This window comes from Rana temporaria, chromosome 3, assembly GCF_905171775.1.
Source record: "Rana temporaria chromosome 3, aRanTem1.1, whole genome shotgun sequence".
NCBI lineage: Eukaryota > Metazoa > Chordata > Amphibia > Anura > Ranidae > Rana > Rana temporaria.
The window spans coordinates 66,339,629-66,363,014 of NC_053491.1; the positions used below are offsets into that span (position 1 = coordinate 66,339,629).

The 23,386-nt window shown below is 43.9% G+C and overlaps 1 protein-coding gene across 13 annotated transcripts in view; it reads right to left on the reverse strand.

Annotated features, from left to right (window-relative positions):
• Window positions 1–3,043: 3,043 nt before the first annotated feature.
• The window catches only part of MYO5A (myosin VA), a 241,964-nt gene continuing 221,621 nt past the window's right edge, over window positions 3,044–23,386 (reverse strand). For all 13 annotated transcript variants that reach the window (XM_040342698.1, XM_040342697.1, XM_040342696.1 and 10 more), the window contains 6 exons: window positions 20,376–20,465; window positions 18,022–18,172; window positions 16,972–17,254; window positions 11,549–11,723; window positions 8,996–9,076; window positions 3,044–5,611 (listed from right to left, as the gene is read on the reverse strand). In XM_040342698.1, the coding sequence (XP_040198632.1) occupies window positions 5,459–5,611; window positions 8,996–9,076; window positions 11,549–11,723; window positions 16,972–17,254; window positions 18,022–18,172; window positions 20,376–20,465 (933 nt within the window). In that variant the 3' untranslated portion in view covers window positions 3,044–5,458. The remainder of the gene's footprint in view (window positions 5,612–8,995; window positions 9,077–11,548; window positions 11,724–16,971; window positions 17,255–18,021; window positions 18,173–20,375; window positions 20,466–23,386) is intronic.

A 23,386-nucleotide genomic window follows, 5' to 3' on the forward strand; every position in this document is an offset into this window, starting at 1 on the left:
GATTGGTTGTCGCTGCTGATTGACAACCTTGTGAGCAAGTTTAAAAAAAAAAAAACGATATGAAGGCATTATATCCAGAAGTAAGCACCCAAGGGAGAATGTGTATCTGCTAAAAGAAGCCACTTAGGTGGATATAAATAAATCTAGACATAGGTGTATGGAGAAAGCTTTAATAAGGTTGACAGGAGGAATTCTTCATCATAATTTAAGTTCACATTAAACACATTGGGTTGGTTTTACTAAAGCAAAATTAATGTTAATTTAGCAAGAAGAATTTTCCCCACATTCACTAAGCCAAGTAAAAATTTCCATACAAAATTAAACTTTACTTTGTAGAGTGAATATGCTCTATTCTTTTTGCAAATTGACACTAATGCATTTGGTAAATTCTCCCAATGCCATTTTAACGCTAAATATATTGAATATAATAATCTCTGTTTAAAGATCTTCTATATCAAAACTCTTGGCGTTTAAAGTTGGCCATACACACAGATTTTTATTTTTTGCTAAGCATGGATGGCCAAATCTCCATCTGTGGCTATCACCGGGTGTCAAAAAACCTGGTACAGTGGCTGGATGCAAGTGCTGTTTGGCTAACTATTTTCTGCCCGCCTTCTTAGACTTTGCAATTAAAGGATGTAAACCACGAAAGGTACCAGCCAGAGCCACCCATGGATCACATTTTGGCCAGCTCATCAGGAACTGTTCAAATTTTGGTCTGTATATGGACAGCTTAATGCCTGGTACACACATACAATTTTTTTTTCCGTTCAACCTAGCGGGTTGAACGAAAGAAATCTGAGGGAGTCACTGTACTATGAGTAGTTAGTACACCAATCTCCCCCACTGAGCTGTTGTGTTCTGACAGGGAGACTGCCCCCCACCAGAACACACCAAACATTGGCTGTTAGCGCTGGTCGGCTGCGGGTTTTCCAACATGCTCATTCAACAGAAGCTGGACATTAGGCCAGCTTCTGTCAGACAGGCTATAGTACACACTGGCCAAATGTTGTCCGGTTTTTGTGTAACAGCCTTCTTTAAAAGATGATAATGTCACACATAAAGAAGCTAGATTTGTCAAGTATGGCAGTCTTTATTTTTTTTTTGTTACTGGGACGCTAAATGTTCAATGTAACCTTGTTTAGGGGGACCTAAAAGTTAATGTGTTGGATTTCTATGGCGCTAAATCATGCAATTCATAGGAAAACTATTGGCGTGTGTGGGTCCATCTTGGGAAGAATTCTCTGACCCCCCCCCCCCAATTGATGCTCTGATTGCACACATGTAATCACTAAATCAGAGATCATTTACTAAAGTGCTTTCTTAGAAACCAATGCCATTTAGAATGTATCTGTCTGTATCTGTCAATTATGCAAGCCATACTCTACTAGATTTCTCGTAGCTACAAACAAACCAACAATCTCCTACTCTTGGACATGTTTTTTTGGATGTAGCAGACACTTATTCCAACACTCCTATCCTGGCTTCCTCGGACATGCCACGCTTTGCTGCCCTCTCAAGACCATAGTGGTCTGGACAAACTGCAACCATAAAACAAACAAGAGGGCGCACCAGCCTAGTGCATTATCCTCAAAACCTTTATCAGCATAAGACTTCCAGACTAAAACCTCGAGTATGTCACATATCTCAGAGGGACAACGTAGGTTCAAACAGCCAATACGTTTCGAGGGACCTGCCCAACTCTGAGGAAGACGGAAAGTCCCTCGAAAAGTGTTAGCCATTTGGACCTATGTTGTCCCTCTGAGATATGTGACATACTGGAGGTTTTAGGATGGAAGTCTGTCTGTCAAGCTTGTACTTTTGTTGGTTTGTGAGTATCTGACTTATCTTTTTTATACTAATAAAGGTTTTGAGGGTAATGCACTAGGCTGGTGTGCCCACTTGTTTTATGGTACTAGATTTCCCCATGACTATGCTCTATCAGTGGAGTGAAATGCATTGGGGCATGGCCTGATTGGGGCCAAGGCTGAGGCCGTCATAAACCTTCTTCCGGGGTTATGCAGACATGCACGACTTTCATAACTTTTCCATTAGATGTCTAGAGCTGGGACCAGCTCTGTTCTTGTCTGCACCCCAAGCGGTTTGCTACATAAGAGGACTTGGTGGAGCCTTGAGTGGCACCTGTACATTTAGATTGGGTCACTAGATTTCTCATGATCAGCCCTCAGGGCTGGAGGAATGAATACAGGAATATCCCCTGCTTGCTATTGTATTTAGACAGATGTGACACCCGCATCTAGCAGACTACCCAAACAGTGACTGCATCTGGTAGGATTGAATTACTGCTCTGCAGATAATTTTCCAACTGACTCAGTAAATTTTTACATTGACTTCTGTCGAGCCAGGTGGTGCTGACAGGGGCACCTAGGACTCAAGTTTTAGCAAATTCAGTGGGAATCAAACTAAATTCGAGCTTACTATGGCTAGCTTTAGTGTCCTCAAAAAAAAAAAAAAAGGAAATCTGAACTGGGAATTGATTAAACTACCTCTGAAAATAAATTTAGAAGACTATAGATTTTTTTTCATAATCATATTTAGAGCAAGTAGGACATACAGTAATTGAGACACTGAAATTGCATGAAAACAGAGGTACTGGTGCGAGGGCTGTGTTTATTTGAATGGGATGCACAGGTGTTCCATTCATCCCCAAGCAGGCAATCCCAATAATGTTAATTGGGAAGCAGTAGCTGATTGGACAGAGCCACTGCTCTCATTCTGACATCCATGCAGGTGCATGTCCCCGAACGCTCACCTTCTGCGTTTGGGGCCATGCACCCTCAACTGATGTCAAATTGAGAACAGTGGCTTTGTACATGCAGCTGCTGAGTTCCACTTGGCACCAATGGGACTGCCTGCATGGGGATGAACAGAACACCTGTGCATCCCTTGTGCGGGTAAACACAGCCCTCGCATGGGCGTACATTGTAATACACCCCAGGTGAATGTAGCCTAAAAGTTTAGTCTACCTAAAAATGAGATACTTCCGTGTTAGATCTCCACACCTTTTCTTGCATCTCTCTAAACTTAAAGCAGAACTAAACCTAACTTTTATAAAACTGCAGAAAGCTCTTTATTGTAAAAGAGGTATGCTATGTCTCTTCTGCGTTATTACACACTTACCTGCCTGTTTGCAGTTTTTTATTGAATGTATACTGAGATGCACAAGCTTAGCTCAATGTACATTCCCAGAACACTCTGATTGGGCCAAACTACCTGACTCCCATGCCCATGTTCAGAATGAGGTCATCCTCTGCCAGCCAATCAAGAGGCTGAAAACTCTGGACTAGGGATAAGTTGATAGCGGCCACTAATGGATGTAAGCACTGCGTTGCTGGAAGGCGGAGGTAAATATATTGGAGAGTTTAGTTTGGCTTCAAGCTCCTGGGTTTGCAAACTTGATGAAGCCATTATGTGGGGGGTTCAGTCTTCCAGTTATATAATTATAATTGTTTTTATTATTATAGAGAATGCAATATTGTAGCAGAAGACGTGATACCCTAAAGTGGGAAGGGAGAAACTCAGGAAGTATGGCAATATCAATGGAGCTGCCAAGTCAGTGTGTGGCTGAACCTCCAAGCCTCTACCTATAACCAGGGTCATATTTAGATAGTATGCTGTCCCAAAGACACATATAAGATGATGCCTATATGCACAAGATCCACCCCCTGTGGCATGTGAGAATTTTAGTAAAACTACTAACTTTTCAGCTTCTCATATCAACAAAATGAGAAAGGAGAGATAATTTTATATTCCTTTAACAATATTCCCAGCACTCCATACATTTTCTTTATGAATTTAGCCACAACTGTTCAGGAAAACAAAATGAGGAAAACGGTTTCAAAATTTTGAGGCTTGGTGCTGCACCCCATACCCTGCTGGCCTAGGTAGTAGCCGATCAGTGAAATGATGTCAATTTACACTCCTGTCTATTGTCAAATTATTTTACATTTAAATGTAAAGTAGAACAGATCTTTAGAATCAGAAATATGGAATATGTGTGCCAGGTAGTACAGGTGACAGTGTGCACTATGTGATCCTTAAAGAGTACTCACCAACGTGGGCGCCTACCAATAGGTTATCTATTTAAGTGCTGCAAGCTCTCACCATTTTGTGTTTTGTTGCAGTGCTCTAATCAGTTTAAAGGCAGACTGTAAATGCAGTGGACGGGTGAAGTCTACACCACATTACTCTGTATAATAATGTATAATAATGTCCTTACATGCACTTACATGTCATGCTTTCTGCTGCAGTACAGCCTCTTTTTCTGCATGCTGATCAGTAGCAGTGAGTGACGCACAAAGAATACTGTATCTACCCTTTCATCTTAACTCATTTACCATTAGTGAATTAATGGACCCACTACAAGCCTCCTATTTTCTGTACTACCGGGGTAATAAATAAATAAAAAGCACTGAATAACAATATGTAATACAGCAAAGAATCACCAATAACACAGTAAACATCTTTAAAACCATCAGCTGCAAAAAAAGATTTAAAAAAAAAAATACTGTTTTGAACTGAAACACTCAAATAGACTTAAAAAATGCCAGGAAAGACTATACATAACCTTTAACAATATATTACGAGAACCTATTTGTTCTTTAAGGCTTCTATTATTTTTTTTATATATTTTATTTATTTTATTTAAAAACAGCAATTTTTATCAGTAATCCATATGTGCTTAAGGTGCCTGTTCCTCGTTTCCAGAGATAAGGAATCCAGCCTATTCTGTGGCTTACCCTAATAAACAGATCACATTGGACTGTAAACATACCGGATAATAAAGAGATGAATATTTTATTGTGTAGTGCCGAATACGGATATCGTAACATTAGAGCAACACAAAAAACACAGCAGCACATTTTATATGCATAGTAAACCACGGTGCTAACAAATAAACATCATCTACATTACAAGTAAAGCTGAATTCTTTTTTCATCCAATACTTTTATAGAATTATTCTTTTAACATAAATAATGATGTGGTCTGGCTATTGTTACAAGTGTACACAGGTATTCATACACCTATAGTGATGAGATGACCGATTACCATATAGTCTACCACAAGAACGTGTAGCTTCCTTTCTGCTTCCAGCCAATCACGCAATTACACTAAGAAAATGTATTTAAATACATTACATGTAACCTGTGTCTATCTCCTATTAGGACGGGAATGGCTATTTTAGGAACATAACTGGTGACCCAGAATGGCGTTTTAATATCAAGGCAAATTACCTAAACAATAGGCTTTAAGGACAATTCCACTGTATGCGTACCAACTGACATCTTTCTATCAGTCTTATACATGATATACAAAATGCAGAAGGTGTACAAGTCATGTATCTAGGGATGCAGTGGTGGACTCCATAATGCTTTCAGTGCAGCTTACATGTCTGGGTGATTCACATCCAAAATGATATGAGGCAGTGTGGCTTTCTTTACACACGAGCGATGAAACCTAGGCTGAGACTACCTGGGATCTGAATTGTTTCTAAAGCCAGAGATGATGGGTTAAAGGGGAAGGTGACAGGGAAGATGTGCTTGGCATCCATTAGCAGCTGAGGAGCGTCTTTCCTGTCTCTTAGACGCAACTGTGGGAAAATAGACAAAAGCATTTTAGATCAAAGTATTTCACAATTTTACTGGTTATACAAATTCAGAGTAGGCACAGCAGTCCTGTCACTTAAAGTTGAACTAAAGTCCCTGGGCCGGATTCAGAAAGAGATACAACGGCGTATCTCCTGATACGCCGTCGTATCTCTGAGTTCGGCCGGTCGTATCGATGCGACTGATTCAGAGAATCAGTTACGCATAGATCTCCCTAAGATCCGACAGGTGTAAGTGACTTACACCGTCGGATCTTAGGCTGCAATTTCAGGCTGGCCGCTAGGTGGCGCTTCCGTATTTTTACGCGAGGAATATGCAAATTAGTATTTACGCCGATTCAGAAACGAACGACCGCCCGGCGCTTTTTTTTTTACGTCGTTTGCGTTCGGCTTTTTCCGGCGTATAGTTACCCCTGCTATATGAGGCTTAACTAATGTTAAGTATGGCAGTCGTTCCCGCGCCGAGTTTTGAAATTTTACGTCGTTTGCGTAAGTCGTTCGCGAATACAGCTGGATGTAATTTACGCTCACGTCGAAAGCAATGACGTCCTTGCGACGTCATTTAGAGCAATGCACACTGGGATATTTTACGGACGGCGCATGCGCCGTTCAAATAAAATGTAAAAAATGCGGGGTCAACACTAATTTGAATAAAACACGCCCCCCCACATCCCCATTTGAATTACGCCGCAACACATACGTTACGCCGCCGTAACTAAGGGCACAAGTTCTTTCTGAATAAAGAACTCGCGCCCAAAGTTAGGAGATACGTTACGCCGGCCGGACAGATACGCTCAGGTATCTGATTCCGGCCCCCTGATTGAAAAGAGAAGTATTTATTTATTTTTTGGAGCATCAGACTGATGTTGTATCTGTCTCCCCCATCGTCTCTTCACTGAGAACTGAGGCACCGAACATCGCCGATGGCTTGGTGCTCACAGATCCCAGAGAGGAGAGCTGCTGACTGGCTCATTAGCTTACTGACTGTCTCAGCCAATAAGGAGTGAGAGTCCTTGGAGAGTCCCCACAGAGCCGAGGCTCTCGTGCACAACGCTGGATCGCTATTGGGCTCAGGTAAGTATTGTGGGGGCTGGGAGGCTGCTGCACACAGAAAGGCCCCTTTCACACCAAGGCGTTTTTCAGGCGGTTTAGCGATAAAAATAGCGCCTAAATACCGCCTGAAAAACTAATGCCCTGCAGTCTTCAGTGCGAAAGCCCGAAGGCTTTCACACTGAAGCGGTGCGCTAGCCTGCTAGACGCATCTTTGGAGCGGTGAAGGAGCAGTGTGTTTATCGCTCCTCCCGATTGAAAACAATGCGACACCGCAGAGGCGCATTGCAGGTGGTATTAACCCTTTTTCGGACGCTAGCGGGGGTTAAAACCGCACTGCTAGCGGCCGAATACCGCCACAATATCGACGGTATAGCGGCGCTAAAAAATTCGCTTTACAGTTTTACATTATGTGCAATATTTGGGTGCAAGGAATTTCAGTGACAATGAAAATGAAAAACTATAAACGCCCAAAACTTGAAGATTGTACCAACAATAATTGTTCACACCAAGAATTTATTTTTTCTATCTACAAAGTAAAAAAAAAAAAATGGCAATTTTAACTTCTGAAGCCCTGTACACATGGCCCAGATTCTCGTCAGGAAAAAAAACATTTTTTCCTGACGAGATTCCTGGCAAGATTTTCTTGCCAGCTGAGTGTACACACGTACGATTCAAAAGAACCGCTGTCCTTTAATGGCACGAACGCGGTGACGTCATCGACTATGACGAGCATATGCTCGTCACATTCGATGCCGTCGCCGCCATCTTGCTTTACCCTACCTATGCCTTGGAAGCTACAGCGCATGCGTCAGTCATTTCGAGCATGCGCGGGTTTCCATGGAGACAGGCAAGTATACACACACTCGGGTTTCTCTGCAGGAAAACACTACCGAGAAAATAGAGAGCAGGTCTCTAATTTTCTCGTCTAGATTCTGGGCAGTTTTCTCGATGAGAAACATGCACGGTTTACTCGGCAAGAAAGCTCTGCCAGCAGTTTGCTTGCTGTTTCTTGCACGTGTGTGTACGAGGCTTCACGCTGTCGTTCACTGTATCATACATATATATGTATATAATTCTTATGCCATGTGTATATGTATGTTTTTACCAGGTGTTCTGTGTACAACAACATCTTGTATTATTAATCTGTACACTTATTACCATTACAAACAGTGTGTGTTGTTTTACTGTCCATTAACTACTTGCCGACCTGCCGCCGTCATTCTACGGCGGCAGGTTGGCTCTCCTGCGCGAGAGCCCGTAGCTCTACGTCGGCTCTCTCGCAGGGAACTAGGGGTGCGCGCTGCCCGAGGCGCGCACGCTCGCCCCCGACTCCCGTGCGCGATCGCCGCCGGGCACACGCGATCGCTCGTTACAGAGCGGAGACCGGGAGCTGTGTGTGTAAACACACAGCTCCCGTTCCTGTCAGGGGGGGAAATGCTAATCCTCTGTTCATACAATGTATGAACAGAAGGTCAGTCATTTCCCCTAGTGAGGCCACCCCCCCACAGTAAGAACACACCCAGGGACATACTTAACCCCTTCCCCGCCCCCTAGTGTTAACCCCTTCACTGCCAGTGGCATTTTTATAGTAATCCAATGCATTTTTATAGCACTGATCGCTATAAAAATGTCAATGGTCCCAAAAATGGGCCAAAAGTGTCCGCCATGTCGCAGCACCGAAAAAAATCGCTGATCGCCGCCATTACTAGTAAAAAAAAAAATATTAATAAAAATGCCATAAAAATACCCCCTATTTTGTAAACGCTATAACTTTTGCGCAAACCAATCGATAAAAGCTTATTGCGATTTTTTTTTTACGAAAAATATGTAGAAGAATACGTATCGGCCTAAACTGAGGAAAAAATGTTTTTTATATATATTTGTGGGGGATATTTATTACAGCAAAAAGTAAAAAAATATTCATTTTTTTTCAAAATTGTCGCTCTATTTTTGTTTATAGCGCAAAAACTAAAAACCGCAGAGGTGATCAAATACCACCAAAAGAAAGCTCTATTTGTGGGAAAAAAAGGAAGCCAATTATGTTTGGGAGCCACGTCGTACGACCGCGCAATTGTTAGTTAAAGCGACGCAGTGCTGAATCGCAAAAAGTACTCTGGTCTTTGACCAGCAATATGGTCAGGGAGTTAAGTGGTTAATAAAGAGATTTCCCATGTTATACATTTATGATTGCGTACCCAACTCAAACACAGCAATACAAACATATTAGTAATTTATGCGAAGGTCATAAATCATTTTCAAGTGTATCAAATCATGTGGAAGATGTCCTATGACCAAACAATACAAATCATACTGTACCTGTATGTTGCGTATAAACGTCACCAGTACCCTTTCTTCAAACTCATTTACAGGGGTATAGAGATTCAACACCTTCACAATCTGTAAAAAGACAAGATATTATTCTTACATTTTTTACAAACCATAGGGAAAGTTTACCAGTAGTTTAGAATGACGTACTTCTAAAGATTTTGGGAACGGCCCCTTTCTGTTCTAGCCTGACTTTGCCTCTACACACAAAGCCAGTTCCATAAAGACAAGGTTTGATATGGAGGAACTCAACTGTCTTGCTCAGAGCAATGACCTTCAATTCTACTGAACACCTTTGGAATGTCAGTTGTGAGACAGGTCCTCTTGTCCAACATTAGTACCTAACTTGACAAAAACTGTTTTAGCTTAGGCTGCATTCACACCTTGGCGTACCTAATCGCAGCGTTTTGTCCCGCGAATTGCGGCGACAAATTGCAGCGTTTTGTACCGCGATTTGCGGCGACAAAACACCGCGATTGTGAATGCAGCTTACCCCCAGGTCCACATCTCCTATGCCGAACGCCGAAAGCCACCTGAAAAAAAGATCCGGGACTTGTTTTCAGGTGGCAGGCGTACGGCGTGGAGATGTGAACCATCTCCATAGAGGGCAATGTAAAATCATCCCTCCAGCGTCTTAGGGGCTGCTGCGGCGTCGCGCTTCAGGCGTATATACGCCTAGGTGTGAACAGAGCCTTAAAGTAGAATTATAGGCAAAACTTTTTTTTCTCATTTTGGATAGAGTAAGGGAGGGTCATAACCCCTGTCAGTTCATGTTCTGCCATCTGTGTCCCATTGAGGAGATTTCCCTACCCTTCCTGCCCCATAACCAAAACAGGAAGAGAGTAAATTCCTGCAAATTAAGGGAATCCCATAGGGACCCCAAAATCACCAGAACTAGTGTCCCTATTGAAAGATTTCCCCTCTATTACTTTTCCGGGACAACCCAAAATTGGGGATTTTCTTTTACTTTCACTTTCAATGATAATGGTAAATAGGACAAATGTAGAAGGTGATTCTCCTTAAGAGGGGCACTGATAGCAAAAAAAAAATAGATGTTCTAATCAATCTCTACTCTATATGTAAACAAAACTAATAAAAAGAAAAATGTTTTGCTTTTAGTTGCACTGTAATGGGCATAGCCTTCCTACAAAAGTGCAGGCTTTAAAGCGTTTGTTACCCTAAAAAAAAAAAAAAAATGAACAACAGCACATTGCTTGTGCTATGTAATTTGGCCCTTTCTATCATCTAAAATATCTAGCTGATCCTGCCTGGTTCTGCCCCGCCCCCCTGTAAACTGACCATGTTTATCATGGCCGCTGAGCCCGATACCCTGGTCAGTTTATGTGCCTCCATCATCCAATGTCTCTCCTCTCCTTCCCCTCCCTGCCTGTCAGCTTGTGACCGTGCTCGCCAATCCTGCTGCTAAAATAAGTTTGTAATGTTTATGCAATCCCTAGTGCATAATTTTATGTGCCCAATGTATGTGCTGTTTTATACTTTATTTCAGAGCGCCGCTCAGCGCTCACATGACCGACCGCCCGCCGCTCTCTTACTTTCCGGGGATTCTCAGCCCCTTCCACTGTAGCTGTCAGATTGAGGGAGGAGAGAGACGGGCAGTCACATGAGAGCTAAACGGCGTTCTGAAATAAGGTATAAAACTGCATTTCTTTTTATAAAGCACATACATTGGGGCACGTAACATTATCGAACACTAGAGAGTGTATGAACATAACAAAGTTGATTTACAACCTTAAGTTGCAAAGGAGGATGGGGGACTCACTATTAGTGACTATCGTGTTGAAATGGGCTGTCCAACAAACTCTATAACTAAAAACCAACACAGAATACAGAAAAAAACTATAAAATAACATGACTATTAACGTCACTTGGTAAAATGCTGGTTGTGTAAGGAATGTGGCACCAATTTGCAGCTGGTCATTAAAGCGGGAGTTCACCCAAAAATCAACTTTCTGCAGTTAGATCCAGCATACTGCTGACATCTGCAGTATGCTGGTCTTTTTTTTTTGGTACTTATCGTTTTAGCAGTATTTCTTCTATGGCTCAGAGCGGGGATTACTTCCTGGTATAAGCGTTCCCGAAGACAAGCAAGTTGATTGACAGCCTTCGATAGCACGTCACGGCTTCCGAAAATCCACACAAGTGACACTGCAATTTACGGCGCCTGCGCAGTCAGCTCTACACGGCAGGAGCAGGCGCGGTAAACAACAAGTGTCACCTTGGCTGTTTTCGGAAGCCGTGACACGCTATCGAAGGCCGTCAATCAACTTGCTTGCCTTCGGGAACGCCCATTCCCCGCAGGATTCCCAGCTCGGAGCCATAGAAGAAATACTGCTAAAACAATAAGTACCAAAATAAAATAAAAAAGACCAGCATACTGCAGATGTCAGCAGTATGCTGGATCTAACTGCAGAAAGTTGATTTTTGGGTGAACTCCCGCTTTAAGGTACAAAGCACAGAGACTACATGGCAAACATCAACCTTCTGGATAGACTTGTATCCTTGCAATAAATACATGTCCCTTACCTGAGCAGTGGTCAGAGCATTGCACATCGAGCAGATAGCCTCCGCATCTTCATCTGTTTTCTTCTTCACTTGTAACAATTGGGCAGCCTGAATTAAGGGTTCAAGGGTCTCTTTGGCCCCGCTGTTCATCAGATTCTTGTCTCGCAGCCATTCCTCTAACTGGCTTACATTGTACCTGTACAGTGCAACACAAAACATCACCTTCCTGATCAGAATATTATTGGCCAGTGTCACTAGTCACCTCATACCTAGAAGATTCTTTCAAAACAAACGTTGTTTAACAGCTTGGACAGACTTTTTAGGCATTTTCCCAAGGCACCCCTGAAGAAGCAAGAAGGCACGCTGGTTGGAAAATGCTGTTCTAAACACATGCAACAGATGATCCAAGCCCCATTTCACACTGCTGCAATTTGTCAGGCGACTTGGGACACATTGGGGTTTAATCACTAGAACTGGAGCGTGCAAAATCTGGAAACCAATCAGCTTCCAGGTTTTATTGCCCAAGCTTAATTGAACAAGCTGAAGTTAAAAGTTAGGAGCCGATTGGCTACCATGCAGAGCTGCACCAGATTCTGAGTGCTCCGGTTTTAGAAAATCTACCCGATAAATTCACATATCAAGTAGAAACACATTTATTTCAATAGCAGCCGTTCCAATCAATGTAACTTCAAAGAAGGTCCTTGCACTACTCTGATGCAATGTCATGTCCCAGGCTCGGTTCACACCTATGCAGTTTTTTACAACTTTTTGCAGAAACGCACTACAGTCCGTTTAACATGGTTTCCTATGGGACATGTTCACGTGCCGCAATTTTTCTGCGATTTTTGATTTTAATCCACCCAACAACAAATTGGGCCGAAATACTAGTTGCCAAATATGTGTATTTCTGTTATCCCTTTATAGCGCTTACACATAAATGAACATATTCATCAGGTTTACTGACCTTTAAAGAGGGGTTATTCACTATTCTTTATACAGTTCTTTAATGAATCATTAACCTTAATGTAGGAATGGAAAGACGAAGCCTTTCTTGGAAAGCCATTAGGGCATACTGCAATTTACCATTAAGGCAGAGCACTGCTTGGTCTTTTGTACTCTCTACACACTGGTAGCTTCTATAGTAACCATTCTGGTGTGATTAGCAGATTACATGAATAATGGCAAGAGACAATCTCCTGTATAGGAAGTACTTAATTTCTATTCTCTGCTTTCTGCGAACCGTTGCAGATGTCAATACAAAGTTAATGACACCCCCAGATCCGATCGCAGCGCGAACTGTGAATTCAGACAGGAATGGAAACTCATGGGCATAAACACCCATGTGATTCGATTATGATGCATCTGTACGAGTTTGGTCCAAATGCAATGCAAATTCAGCCATTTAGTTTGTATGGCTGAATTTGCATTGCACAGACATCGCCTGTGATTTGATCAGCAATGCAATGTGAATCACATGCGATCTTTGGCATTGCACCGGCCTGAATCGAGCCCCAAAAAAAACTGCATTGAGAAACGTTTTACTGGGCTCCTCCTGAAAATGCTACCTCCCTGCCAGTCTACTTGAAAAGGTTTTTAAAGAGTTTTAATGTGTCACTCAAACCTAATATTAAAATACATGAGCAAGTCTCTTTTTCACCACTTCCTGCCCGGCCTATAGCAAAATGACGACTGGCGGTGGCTCTCCCGTTGTGACTGAACATGACATCCATATGACATCCAGCAGAACAAGCCACTCGTGGGTGCCCCTTGCAGCGATCAGTAGGGCAGTATCTACAATCACGGTAAAGAGCCTATGATGTAGGCAATTTACAACGTGATCAGCTTTGTCCAATCACAACTGCTGACAGCGCATGAGGAGAGCCGATAAGCAGCTCTCATAACAGGGGGGGGGGGGGGGAGTCTGCACTGATAATCAGTGCAGTGATTATCAGTGCAGCCCCATCAACGATGCCCACCTGCAGGGCCGGCCTTAGGTGTTCAGGCGCCCTGTGCGAGCTAATCCTGTGGCGCCCCCCCCCTATCTTCACCCCTCGCCTCCTGGTCACCTAAACATACACAAAGAGGAAAAAAATATTTATAACAAATAATAATTGTATTTTACTTATTTTTTTGTACTATTATTTTAAGTCCCTTATATCCTCCTCCCCTTCTGTGTGTAGGCTGGCTATAAAAAGAAAATATTTTTTCTTTTTATCTGAAAAAGTAGATGCATGCAGGGCCAGGGGCTCAGTGTGACTTACCTTTCGGTGGACGGTGCGGCTTTGCATTTAAAAATGGCGCCGCCCGGCGCTTAGATGCCACTGCGCATGCACCCTCTGCCAGAGAATAGCCAAGTGTTTTCGGGCTTTCCCGAGCAGCGGCGGCTCATGCGCAGTGTGCCTATCGGGGCCGGCAGCAGCCATTTTTTTCAGGTGCCGCAGCCGATGCGTTGCTCTTCACCCTGTCCCAGGGTAGGGGGACCTGGCAGCGCCTGCTGCTGTGATTGGTAAGAGTCAGACTCCTGTGATGATCATGTGAGTAACTGACTGCTACTCACATTCTGCGAGCTGTGATGGCCGCACGGTGCCCCTTTTGCCCATGGCGCCCTGTGCGGCCGCACAGCTCGCACACCCCAAAGGCCGGCCCTGCCCACCTGTGATGCCAATCAGTGCCCATCAGTGATTGCAATCAGCGCCCATCAGTAATGCCTGTCAATGCCTCCTCATCCGTGTTGTAAACAACTTTTTCTTGTTTCATTTGTTTAGCAAAAAATAAAAAACCCAGTGATGATCAAATACCACCATAAGAAAGCTCTATTTGTGATGACAATTCCATTTGGGCACAGCGTTGTATGATCGCACAATCGTCATTCGAAGTGCAACAGCGCTGAAAGCTGACCTGGGCAGGAAGGAGGTAAAAGTGCTCAGTATTGAAGTGGTTATGGCTACCTCATGGTAATTTTTGGTGGCTGAGCTTAGGGACATGTTTTTTTTAATCAGTAACTGTGCTGTGGCCAGCAAACTGGTGAAGCGGTCTTTCCAACCTTCTGGTTTAAGGCTGGGAGTAGTGCACGTCATCATGGTCATGTGCATCAACCAGCCTCACACTACATATCCTATGATGCCTTCCACTGGCATTCTTTAATTCCGTGTGTATTCATCGTTCTCATTGGCTATACTGACACCACCTACAAGTGACAGCAGCAAACACCCCTTATAATTAGGACATCTACAATGGTGTATTTGATTAGTTAAACCATGAGCATTGCTGCATAGGCAGGGCTGCCAGAAAATCAGCCTGCTGACCTACTTTTAGGAGCTTTTAGGCCTCAGCACTTGAAGTCCCATATGAGAAAGACTAGTCCTATGGGACTGATCTAGAAAGTGCAGTAGAAAGATTTTATATGTAACTTATTTTGCAGACAGGAAAATCATATATATAGTTTTATGTTTTAGTATTCTGAGTTTAGTTATACTTTAGGCATGCAGCGCGGAAATCAGCACTCTGAGTCTCTGACCCCAAACAAGTAGGCAAAGTATTAAAATCTCAAAATCAGAATAACAGTCAGGAGCAGATGTAAGCAATGTCAGCCTTTATATTGTCCCAACTTTTCTTTTGTTGAACAGCACAACTGCACTGTCTGACAGGTAGAAGCATTGTTGTAGTGCTAGTATCATAGGCACTGCAGAACCGTTTCTCCCTGTCTGACAGCGGCAGTTCAAAGCTAAGGAGAGGCTCGCAGTCACATGACCCCACCGAGGGGAGGACTTCCCTCACTCTTCGTCTGGTAAGGAGATCTGCACCAAAGGGGAGTCTGTAATGAAGGGTTAAGCTGGAAGGGATGATCTGTACTAGGAGCATCTGGACTGAGGGGTTCTGTACTGAAAGGCTAGGCTGGGAGGGAATATGTATTGGGGTGGTGGGCCAGAAAGGGGAATTCAGGGTTGTGGGGAAGATTGGAGCTGTTGGTTGACATTTGTACTGTGGGGTATATGGGCTTGGGGGGATGGAAATTCATACTAACAGGAGGGGGTCATTCTTGATTGTATTTTGTGCTGTAGCCTGTATTTTATTAACTTCTGAGCCCTGCACTCTGTGTTACGCACTCCTGAGCCCTGCGCTATGTTACGCACTCCCAAGCCCTGCGCTCTCTATTGTACGCACTTCCAAGCCCTGCACTCTCTATTTTACGCACTACCAAGCCCTGCACTCTCTATTTTACGCACTCCCAAGCCCTGCACTCTCTATGTTACGCAACTCCCGAGCCCTGCGCTATGTTACGCACTCCCAAGCCCTGCACTCTCTATGTTACGCACTCCCAAGCCCTGCGCTCTCTATGTTACGCAACTCCCGAGCCCTGCGCTATGTTACGCACTCCCAATCCCTGCGCTCTCTATGTTACGCACTCCCAAGCCCTGCGCTCTGTGTTACGCACTCCCAAGCCCTGCGCTCTCTATGTTACGCACTCCCAAGCCCTGCGCTCTCTGTGTTACCCACTCCCAAGCCCTGCGCTCTCTATGTTACGCACTCCCAAGCCCTGCGCTCTCTATGTTACGCACTCCCAAGCCCTGCGCTCTCTATGTTACGCACTCCAAAGCCCTGCGCTCTCTATGTTACGCACTCCCAAGCCCTGCGCTCTCTATGTTACGCACTCCCAAGCCCTGCGCTCTCTATGTTACGCACTCCCGAGCCCTGCACTATGTTACGCACTCCCAAGCCCTGCGCTCTCTATGTTACGCACTCCCATGCCCTGCGCTCTCTATGTTATGCACTCCCAAGCCCTGCGCTCTCTATGTTACGCACTCCCAAGTCCTGCGCTCTCTATGTTACGCACTCCCAAGCCCTGCACTCTCTATGTTACGCACTCCCAAGCCCTGGGCTCTCTATGTTACGCACTCCCATGCCCTGCGCTCTCTATGTTACGCACTCCCAAGCCCTGCGCTCTCTATGTTACGCACTCCCAAGTCCTGCACTCTCTATGTTACGCACTCCCAAGTCCTGCGCTCTCTATGTTACGCACTCCCAAGCCCTGCACTCTCTATGTTACGCACTCCCAAGCCCTGGGCTCTCTATGTTACGCACTCCCAAGCCCTGCGCTCTCTATGTTACGCACTCCCATGCCCTGCGCTCTCTATGTTACGCACTCCCAAGCCCTGCGCTCTCTATGTTACGCACTCCCAAGCCCTGCGCTCTCTCACTCCTGAGAGTGTACATACAAGTACTGTAGCTTATCTGCACTGTGTATACAGTGAGTAGGCTCAGGTTTTATTTAACCATGGCTCCTCCCACTGTTAGTGCATTTCTTTAGTTGTTTTTGTATGTGTGAGGGTGTGGGGTGGCAGGGCGTTGAAAAATAATTGGCCACGGGTGCCAGATATACTGGGAATGCCACTGGACTATACTCCTAAATCTGAAAAACGATATCACATTTGAATCGTTCTTACCTGATCTGCATCCCTTTGCTCCATGAACACATGTCCTTTCGCAGCAGCAGGTTGTTGAGGGTGACCGCACCAATAATGTAGAACATCTGCTTCACCACCTGCTTGATGAGCTCTGGATCTGTGCCATGTTGGCACATTATCGAGTGGAAAGTGTTCAGCTGCCTTACTATGGAATCCAAGGTATATGTCCCTTCATCGGCTATACTGGACGTCCTCTTCCGCAGACCAGTCGGCTTCACCCCTGAGACACCCTGAATAGTTTCATGCTCCAGCATTCCTGAAACTAAAGGGCATACACAGCAATGTTTAGCAGAAAAAAATGGCTTGTAAAAGTATTTAATTTAAAACTTATAGAAGAAAACATTGATACAAGCAATGATGGAGGAAAGTATGTTCTGAACAGGTAATCACAATATGTCACAATGGTATTATGGAGCCTGATACCAGTGCTGGGACAAGGTTACCCAGGGCAAAGATGTCAAACTATGACCCCCCCCCCCCCCCACCCACATACACCATTGATGATTTGCAAACATAAGGGATCCTACGCCCAGCAGTCACTCGCTTGTCAGAATCACTGCTGCTGTCACTACTCCTGTCAGGCGCATCCATCCCTACAGTAAACCATTGCACCCAGGGCAGCCACCCTTCCTGCCCACCCCTTGTCCCGGCCCTGCCTGATATAAGGCAAGGCAGAAATGTACAAGTATAAGCTATACATATTTTGGGCACATCATATAAGGATATACTGTCACACAGCAGACATATGGGCATTGTTCAATGAAGACAGAGGATGACAGATACAGGCATAAAATATCCATGTATCGTTGGGTGGAGAGGAAGGGTGGAGGATGGCTCTGCCAGCTTTCCAGTCTATTCTGGCAAATTACTCACAATGTAAAAATAAATGTGTACAGAAAGATCGTTGGCCCTGTGTATTCATATCTTATCACCTGCTTTGCTCAGTGAAGTGACTGAAGTTTCCCAAAAACAGGTTCACATTTGCCAGTTATTTGGTGTCCGGAGCTCTATAAATCCTTCAATACTCACCAATCATTGGCTGCAAGATGTTTTCCAGCACTCGGACAAGCTGCTGGTATATCTGGATGGCCAGGTCGCTCAGCACTTGCCTATATTCAGCAAGGTCGAAGTTTGTTAGACAATGATCATTCTGCCTGGTTGTGTTGTGCTTCATAAATGCCTGTAGAGAAACAATATTGTATTGAGCCAAATGATTCAACTAAACAATCTTACTTTATATCTATAGACCTACATTTTAACTTTCCTAATATATGTATATGACAGATCTAACTTGAAATGTTATACCATTATTTGCATGAAACACAGTTACTAAGTGTGCATGGATGACTTGACTGAAGGAAGTCCTGGCTCACAGTGCATGAACCAGACTGTCATAGTCAAGCCTCGTACACACAGCCACTAAGGTGCTCTAATGCCTCCTACACACGGTCGGACTTTTGACTGTGAAAAAGTCAGTTGTGACCCTGTCAGAAGTCCGACGGACAAAAAGAGAACAGGTTCTCTAAGGTCCGTCGGACTTCCGACAAAAAAAGTCAGATGGAGGCTACACATGGCCGGATTTTCAGAGAAAAAAAGCCTGCCGGACTTTTTTTCTCGGAAAGTCCAGCTGTGTGTACGAGGCATTAGAATCTTCTATTAGTGCTGATCTATTCAGATATGTCAAAGGTTTCTCATATCCGAAAAGGTTTCGGAGATACATATAGGCATAAGCAAATTTGAATACCAGAATCTACCCACAATATCTCTTTGTTACACAATCTAGAATTCTCATTTATTAAAAACAGACAATTCCTTTAAGAACAATACAGTAATAAGAAGCTGTTAAACCTTAACTGAGGCAGACATAAAATTGTATTTATTTATTTAAAAGGAGAAGTTTGGGTTTAAAAAAATAAACACACATACTCGCCTCCACGCTGTAACATCAGTGTGATGCTGCAGCTGCCCTATGTTGGTCGTTGATCGCTCAGTTCTTGGTCTGCTCAGAGGGGAGAGTGGTGACTGTCAGTCAGTGCTCACTGAAGTGCCAGGCATGGGAGGGGGTGGGTACAGCTGGCTCTGACTCTCAGCTGGGCACTAAGAGGTGGGGCCAGCTGTCAACTAGGCAGCCAGGTGGATCCCAGCAATATTATCGGCATCATTTTAGAGCCTGGAGTAACTGCGCCATGTCAGATGATAGCAGGCAATAGCCTGCTATCAGCTCTCTCTGGGTCAAGGAGGGCAAAAGTAAGTGTACTCTTGTTATCCATAAGAGAAGTATGACCAAAAATGTTTTGGCCATACAACCTTTTTTTAAAAAATACCAAAAAGTATTCAACAAAAAAGTCCTGTATCCTATAGCTCTACAACATTTATTTTATTACACCAATAAGACCAGGCAAAACAAGTGACATACATTACACTGCTGTCCAGTGACATGTAGGGCCATCCACCGTGGTGCGGAAGAATGCAGATGCATATTTCCACACTGCAAACGCAAAGCACATCACACCAGCATTGTGGTGTGAACGGGGTACATAGAAAGCAATTGTTTTCTATGTGCCCTAGCAGTGAACTGCATTTATCTAGTGTGAAGAAGCGCAGATCACTGTATATAGTGTGAATGAGCCCTTTAAATAATTTGTTCACAAATGCCTACAAGACTTACATTACACATTAAGCAAGCTAATGTTTACATGGCTACTGTAATATTTAAGGTTTTGTTTGGAGGGTGCACAGAATCATAACTCATCTACCATCTATTAAAACCAATGTTGTCTTACCCCCTTGCCTCCCATGTAACGCATATGTGCGGCTTTAACGCCCGCAATCTGCGCATATGTGTCCATAGGAAGCTGAGGTTTCTGTGCTAACATTTCAAGCTCACTGCACGCTTTCAGCACAGTGACCGAGCTGTCACTGACCTGGTGTCAGTGTCTTTGGTGTTATCACTTTGAACAATAAAAGGCAATCGGAATTCCTGGATGTGCAGCCATTTCTTTTCTTACAAGTTTCCCGCGGAGGCGGGCCGGGGCTGGCACTCTACGAGACATTCAACCTCAGGTTATCATCATACACCTGGAGCGGCGGCTCTTTTTCTTTGTATATGTGTCCATAGGAAGCTGAGGTTTCTGTGCTAACAGTTCAAGCTCACTGCACGCTCTCAGCACAGTGACCGAGCTGTCATAGCCAGCCCCTGGTCCCTAGTAATGCTTGGGAGCCAGCAGGTTTGGCTCCCAATCATGTGACTACTATAACAGTTGGTCACAGTGGTCACATGATTGAGCAGACCCCATTAAAGGGATGTCGGGGCTGGGCAGGAAGAGGTTAAGGTTGCACGATGCATCAGAAGGAGAGACAGAGAACATCTGGGAGTGAAGTACCTCTTCTCCGCTGTACTGCTTCAAACAATGGAGGAATCGGCAGGTGTTGGAAAGCCAGAAGGACACGGTTTCAAAATCATCTCCTCTTTTCTGTGTAAGAGAAATTAAAAAATACATTAAGCTTCAATCAAACACAAGTTTTAATAATAGTCAAATCTAGGTGCATAATATATTCACAAATACGTTAAGGAGTAATTGTATGTGTGACAATGTGAGAATAGAGATATGGTGGGAGCCTTATTATTATAATGATATAGTTGACCTCCCACTTGGTTCCAATTTAGAATCAAACATTCCTCATCTGGAATTCTCGTTTCCTCAAGACTTAAAGCATGACTTCAGGATTTTCAGAAAGTCCCACATTTGTACACCCCCCCCACACACAAAACCCTAATTAGTTATTAGATGTGAAATTTCTTACCGTTTAAGAGATATGTCTGATTTAATTTACAGGAAGTCAGCTCTGTGATTCAAAAAATGCATCATCTTTTCTGGCAGTGAGGATATCTTAGAACAGTGATTGCATCATATCCTCTTCTCTCTCTAACTGTAATCAGCCTACATTTCCCATGAATCCCTGGGATGGGAGTGAATGTGGGAGGTACACTAGGCTTGTACATGTAAATATGAACTCATCCACTTCAACATAAATTACACCCCTCATTCTGCAGCCAGCAAGCCATATATAAACACACAGTATGACAGGTTATAGCATTATAAATGCAAAGCAGTGAAACCTGTCAGTGCCCAACCGGGCCTCTCGTCAGTCCCAACCGGGCCTCTCGTCAGTCCCAACCGGGCCTCTCGTCAGTCCCAACCGGGCCTCTCGTCAGTCCCACCCGGGCCCCTCGTCAGTCCCACCCGGGCCCCTCGTCAGTCCCACCCGGGCCCCTCGTCAGTCCCACCCGGGCCTCTCGTCGGTGCTCTGAAGGAAGGGCCACCCGTGCCATTCTTTCAGAGCCCTGTGCCGTGAACATTACCGTGGCTCTGGCCAGTCACAGAGCCGGAGTCCGCAAACTCTGAAAGCAAGACGGATGAAGATGGAAGCGGCCTCCAGCGATGCTTCATTTCCAGGTAAGTTTAACATAATGTGCTAGTAGGCGATGCTTACTAGCACATTATGACATTACCTTTCAAGGAAAAAGTCCAGAGGTATAAAACCGCTTTAAGAGTAGAATCTTAAAGCGGAGCTCCACCCTGAAGAAAAAAAAAAAAAAAAATGCTGCAAAAAAAACTTTTTTTTTTTATACATACCTGAAGTGCCTGTTGCTAGGCAGATCGTTCTAATCTGCCACTTCCTGATCCACGGTCCGTCTTCTTTCTTCTCCTCCTCGCATTGCCTCCTGGGGAATGGGGGAGCGGTGTCTTCTGGGACCTTGTGTGTGTCCCAGGAGACATCGCCCATTCACGTAGCGCCGCGCGGCTTGCGCATGCGCAGTAGGGAATCAGGCGGTGAAGCCGCAACGCTTCACTTCCTGATTCCCTCACCAAGGATGGCGGCGGGGCTGTCGAGACCCGAGCGATTGCTCGGCTTCGGCTGCCGTCATCGCGGGCACCCTGGACAGGTAAGTGTCCTTATTAAAAGTCAGCAGCTACAGTGTTAGTAGCTGCTGACTTTTATTTTATTTTTTTAAACCGGACCTCCGCTTTAACAACTATACTCTTGAACCTAGCATTATTTTCAAGTGTATTTTCTATTCACAAACATTTTGCAGTAATAATTTTACCCGTGAGCAGAACATAATTTCAGAATAAATTCCTGATAAAACAAATTGTATTGTCCAGTGTTAGAACCCAGACACTAAAGAATAATATTACAGAAGAAAGTCTAGAAGAGTTAAACAGCAGGGAGTAACTTCAGACTAGGCAGTTTTGGCAGGCGTGCGCTGTACAACCATGCCCATTGTTCAGTGGTGGAAAGAAGCCATCATGCATAACATGTCATTTCTGCAGAAGTCAATGAGACGGTAGAATTCGGCTCCAAGTCACTGCATAGTTTGTCTCACTCCCTGTAGCTGTGGACATGCAGAATAGTGCCCACCCTGGTACAGTCACTAAGACTGCATTCATACATAAATCACACATACAGCCATGTTTATTCAAAGACACATAATTAGACCCGCCGACAAGCAAACCGTGCATGCAGGAAGAGAACAGATTTATAGTAATAAACTGTAAATCATCAAAGCAGTATAAGTCCAGTGAACACTCCATCATGTGACTTAATGACATGTTCCACTGTGTTATTTTATTAACCGTTTAGTGGACTGGAACATGTTTTAGATCAAAACAACTAACACCAGTCTTTCTTATCCTTTTTAATAAGGAGGAACCGTTTAACCACTTAAGGACCTTGGGTGTTTTTCAGATTTGGCGTTTACAAGACTAAAACAGTTTTTTTTGCTCGAAAATTACTTAAAACCCCCAAACATTATATAATTTTTTTTCTAACACCCTAGAGAATAAAATGGCGGACATTGCAATACTTTTTGTCATACCGTATTTGCGCAGCGGTCTTACAAGCGCACTTTTTTTGGGAAAAAATCACTTTTTTTTTATAAAAAAATAAGACAACAGTAAAGTTAGACAAATTTTTTTTTATATTGTGAAAGATAATGTTACGCCAAGTAAAATGATACCCAACATGTCACGCTTCATAATTGCGCCCGCTCGTGGAATGGCGTCAAACTTTTACCCTTAAAAATCTCCATAGGCGACGTTTAAAAAAATCTATAGGTTGCATCTTTTGAGCTACAGAGGAGGTCTGGGGCTAGAATTATTGCTCTCGCTCTAACGATCGCGGGGATACTTCACTTTTGTGGTTTGAACACCGTTTTCATATGCGGGCGCTACTCACTTATGCGTTCGCTTCTGCGTGCGAGCTCGTCGGGACGGGGCGCTTTAAAAAAAAATTGTAAAAATTTAAAAAAAACATTTTTTGTTTTATTTTTATTTATTTTAATATTTTTTACACTGAAATTTTTTTTTTCTCACTTTGCTGCTCCGTTTGG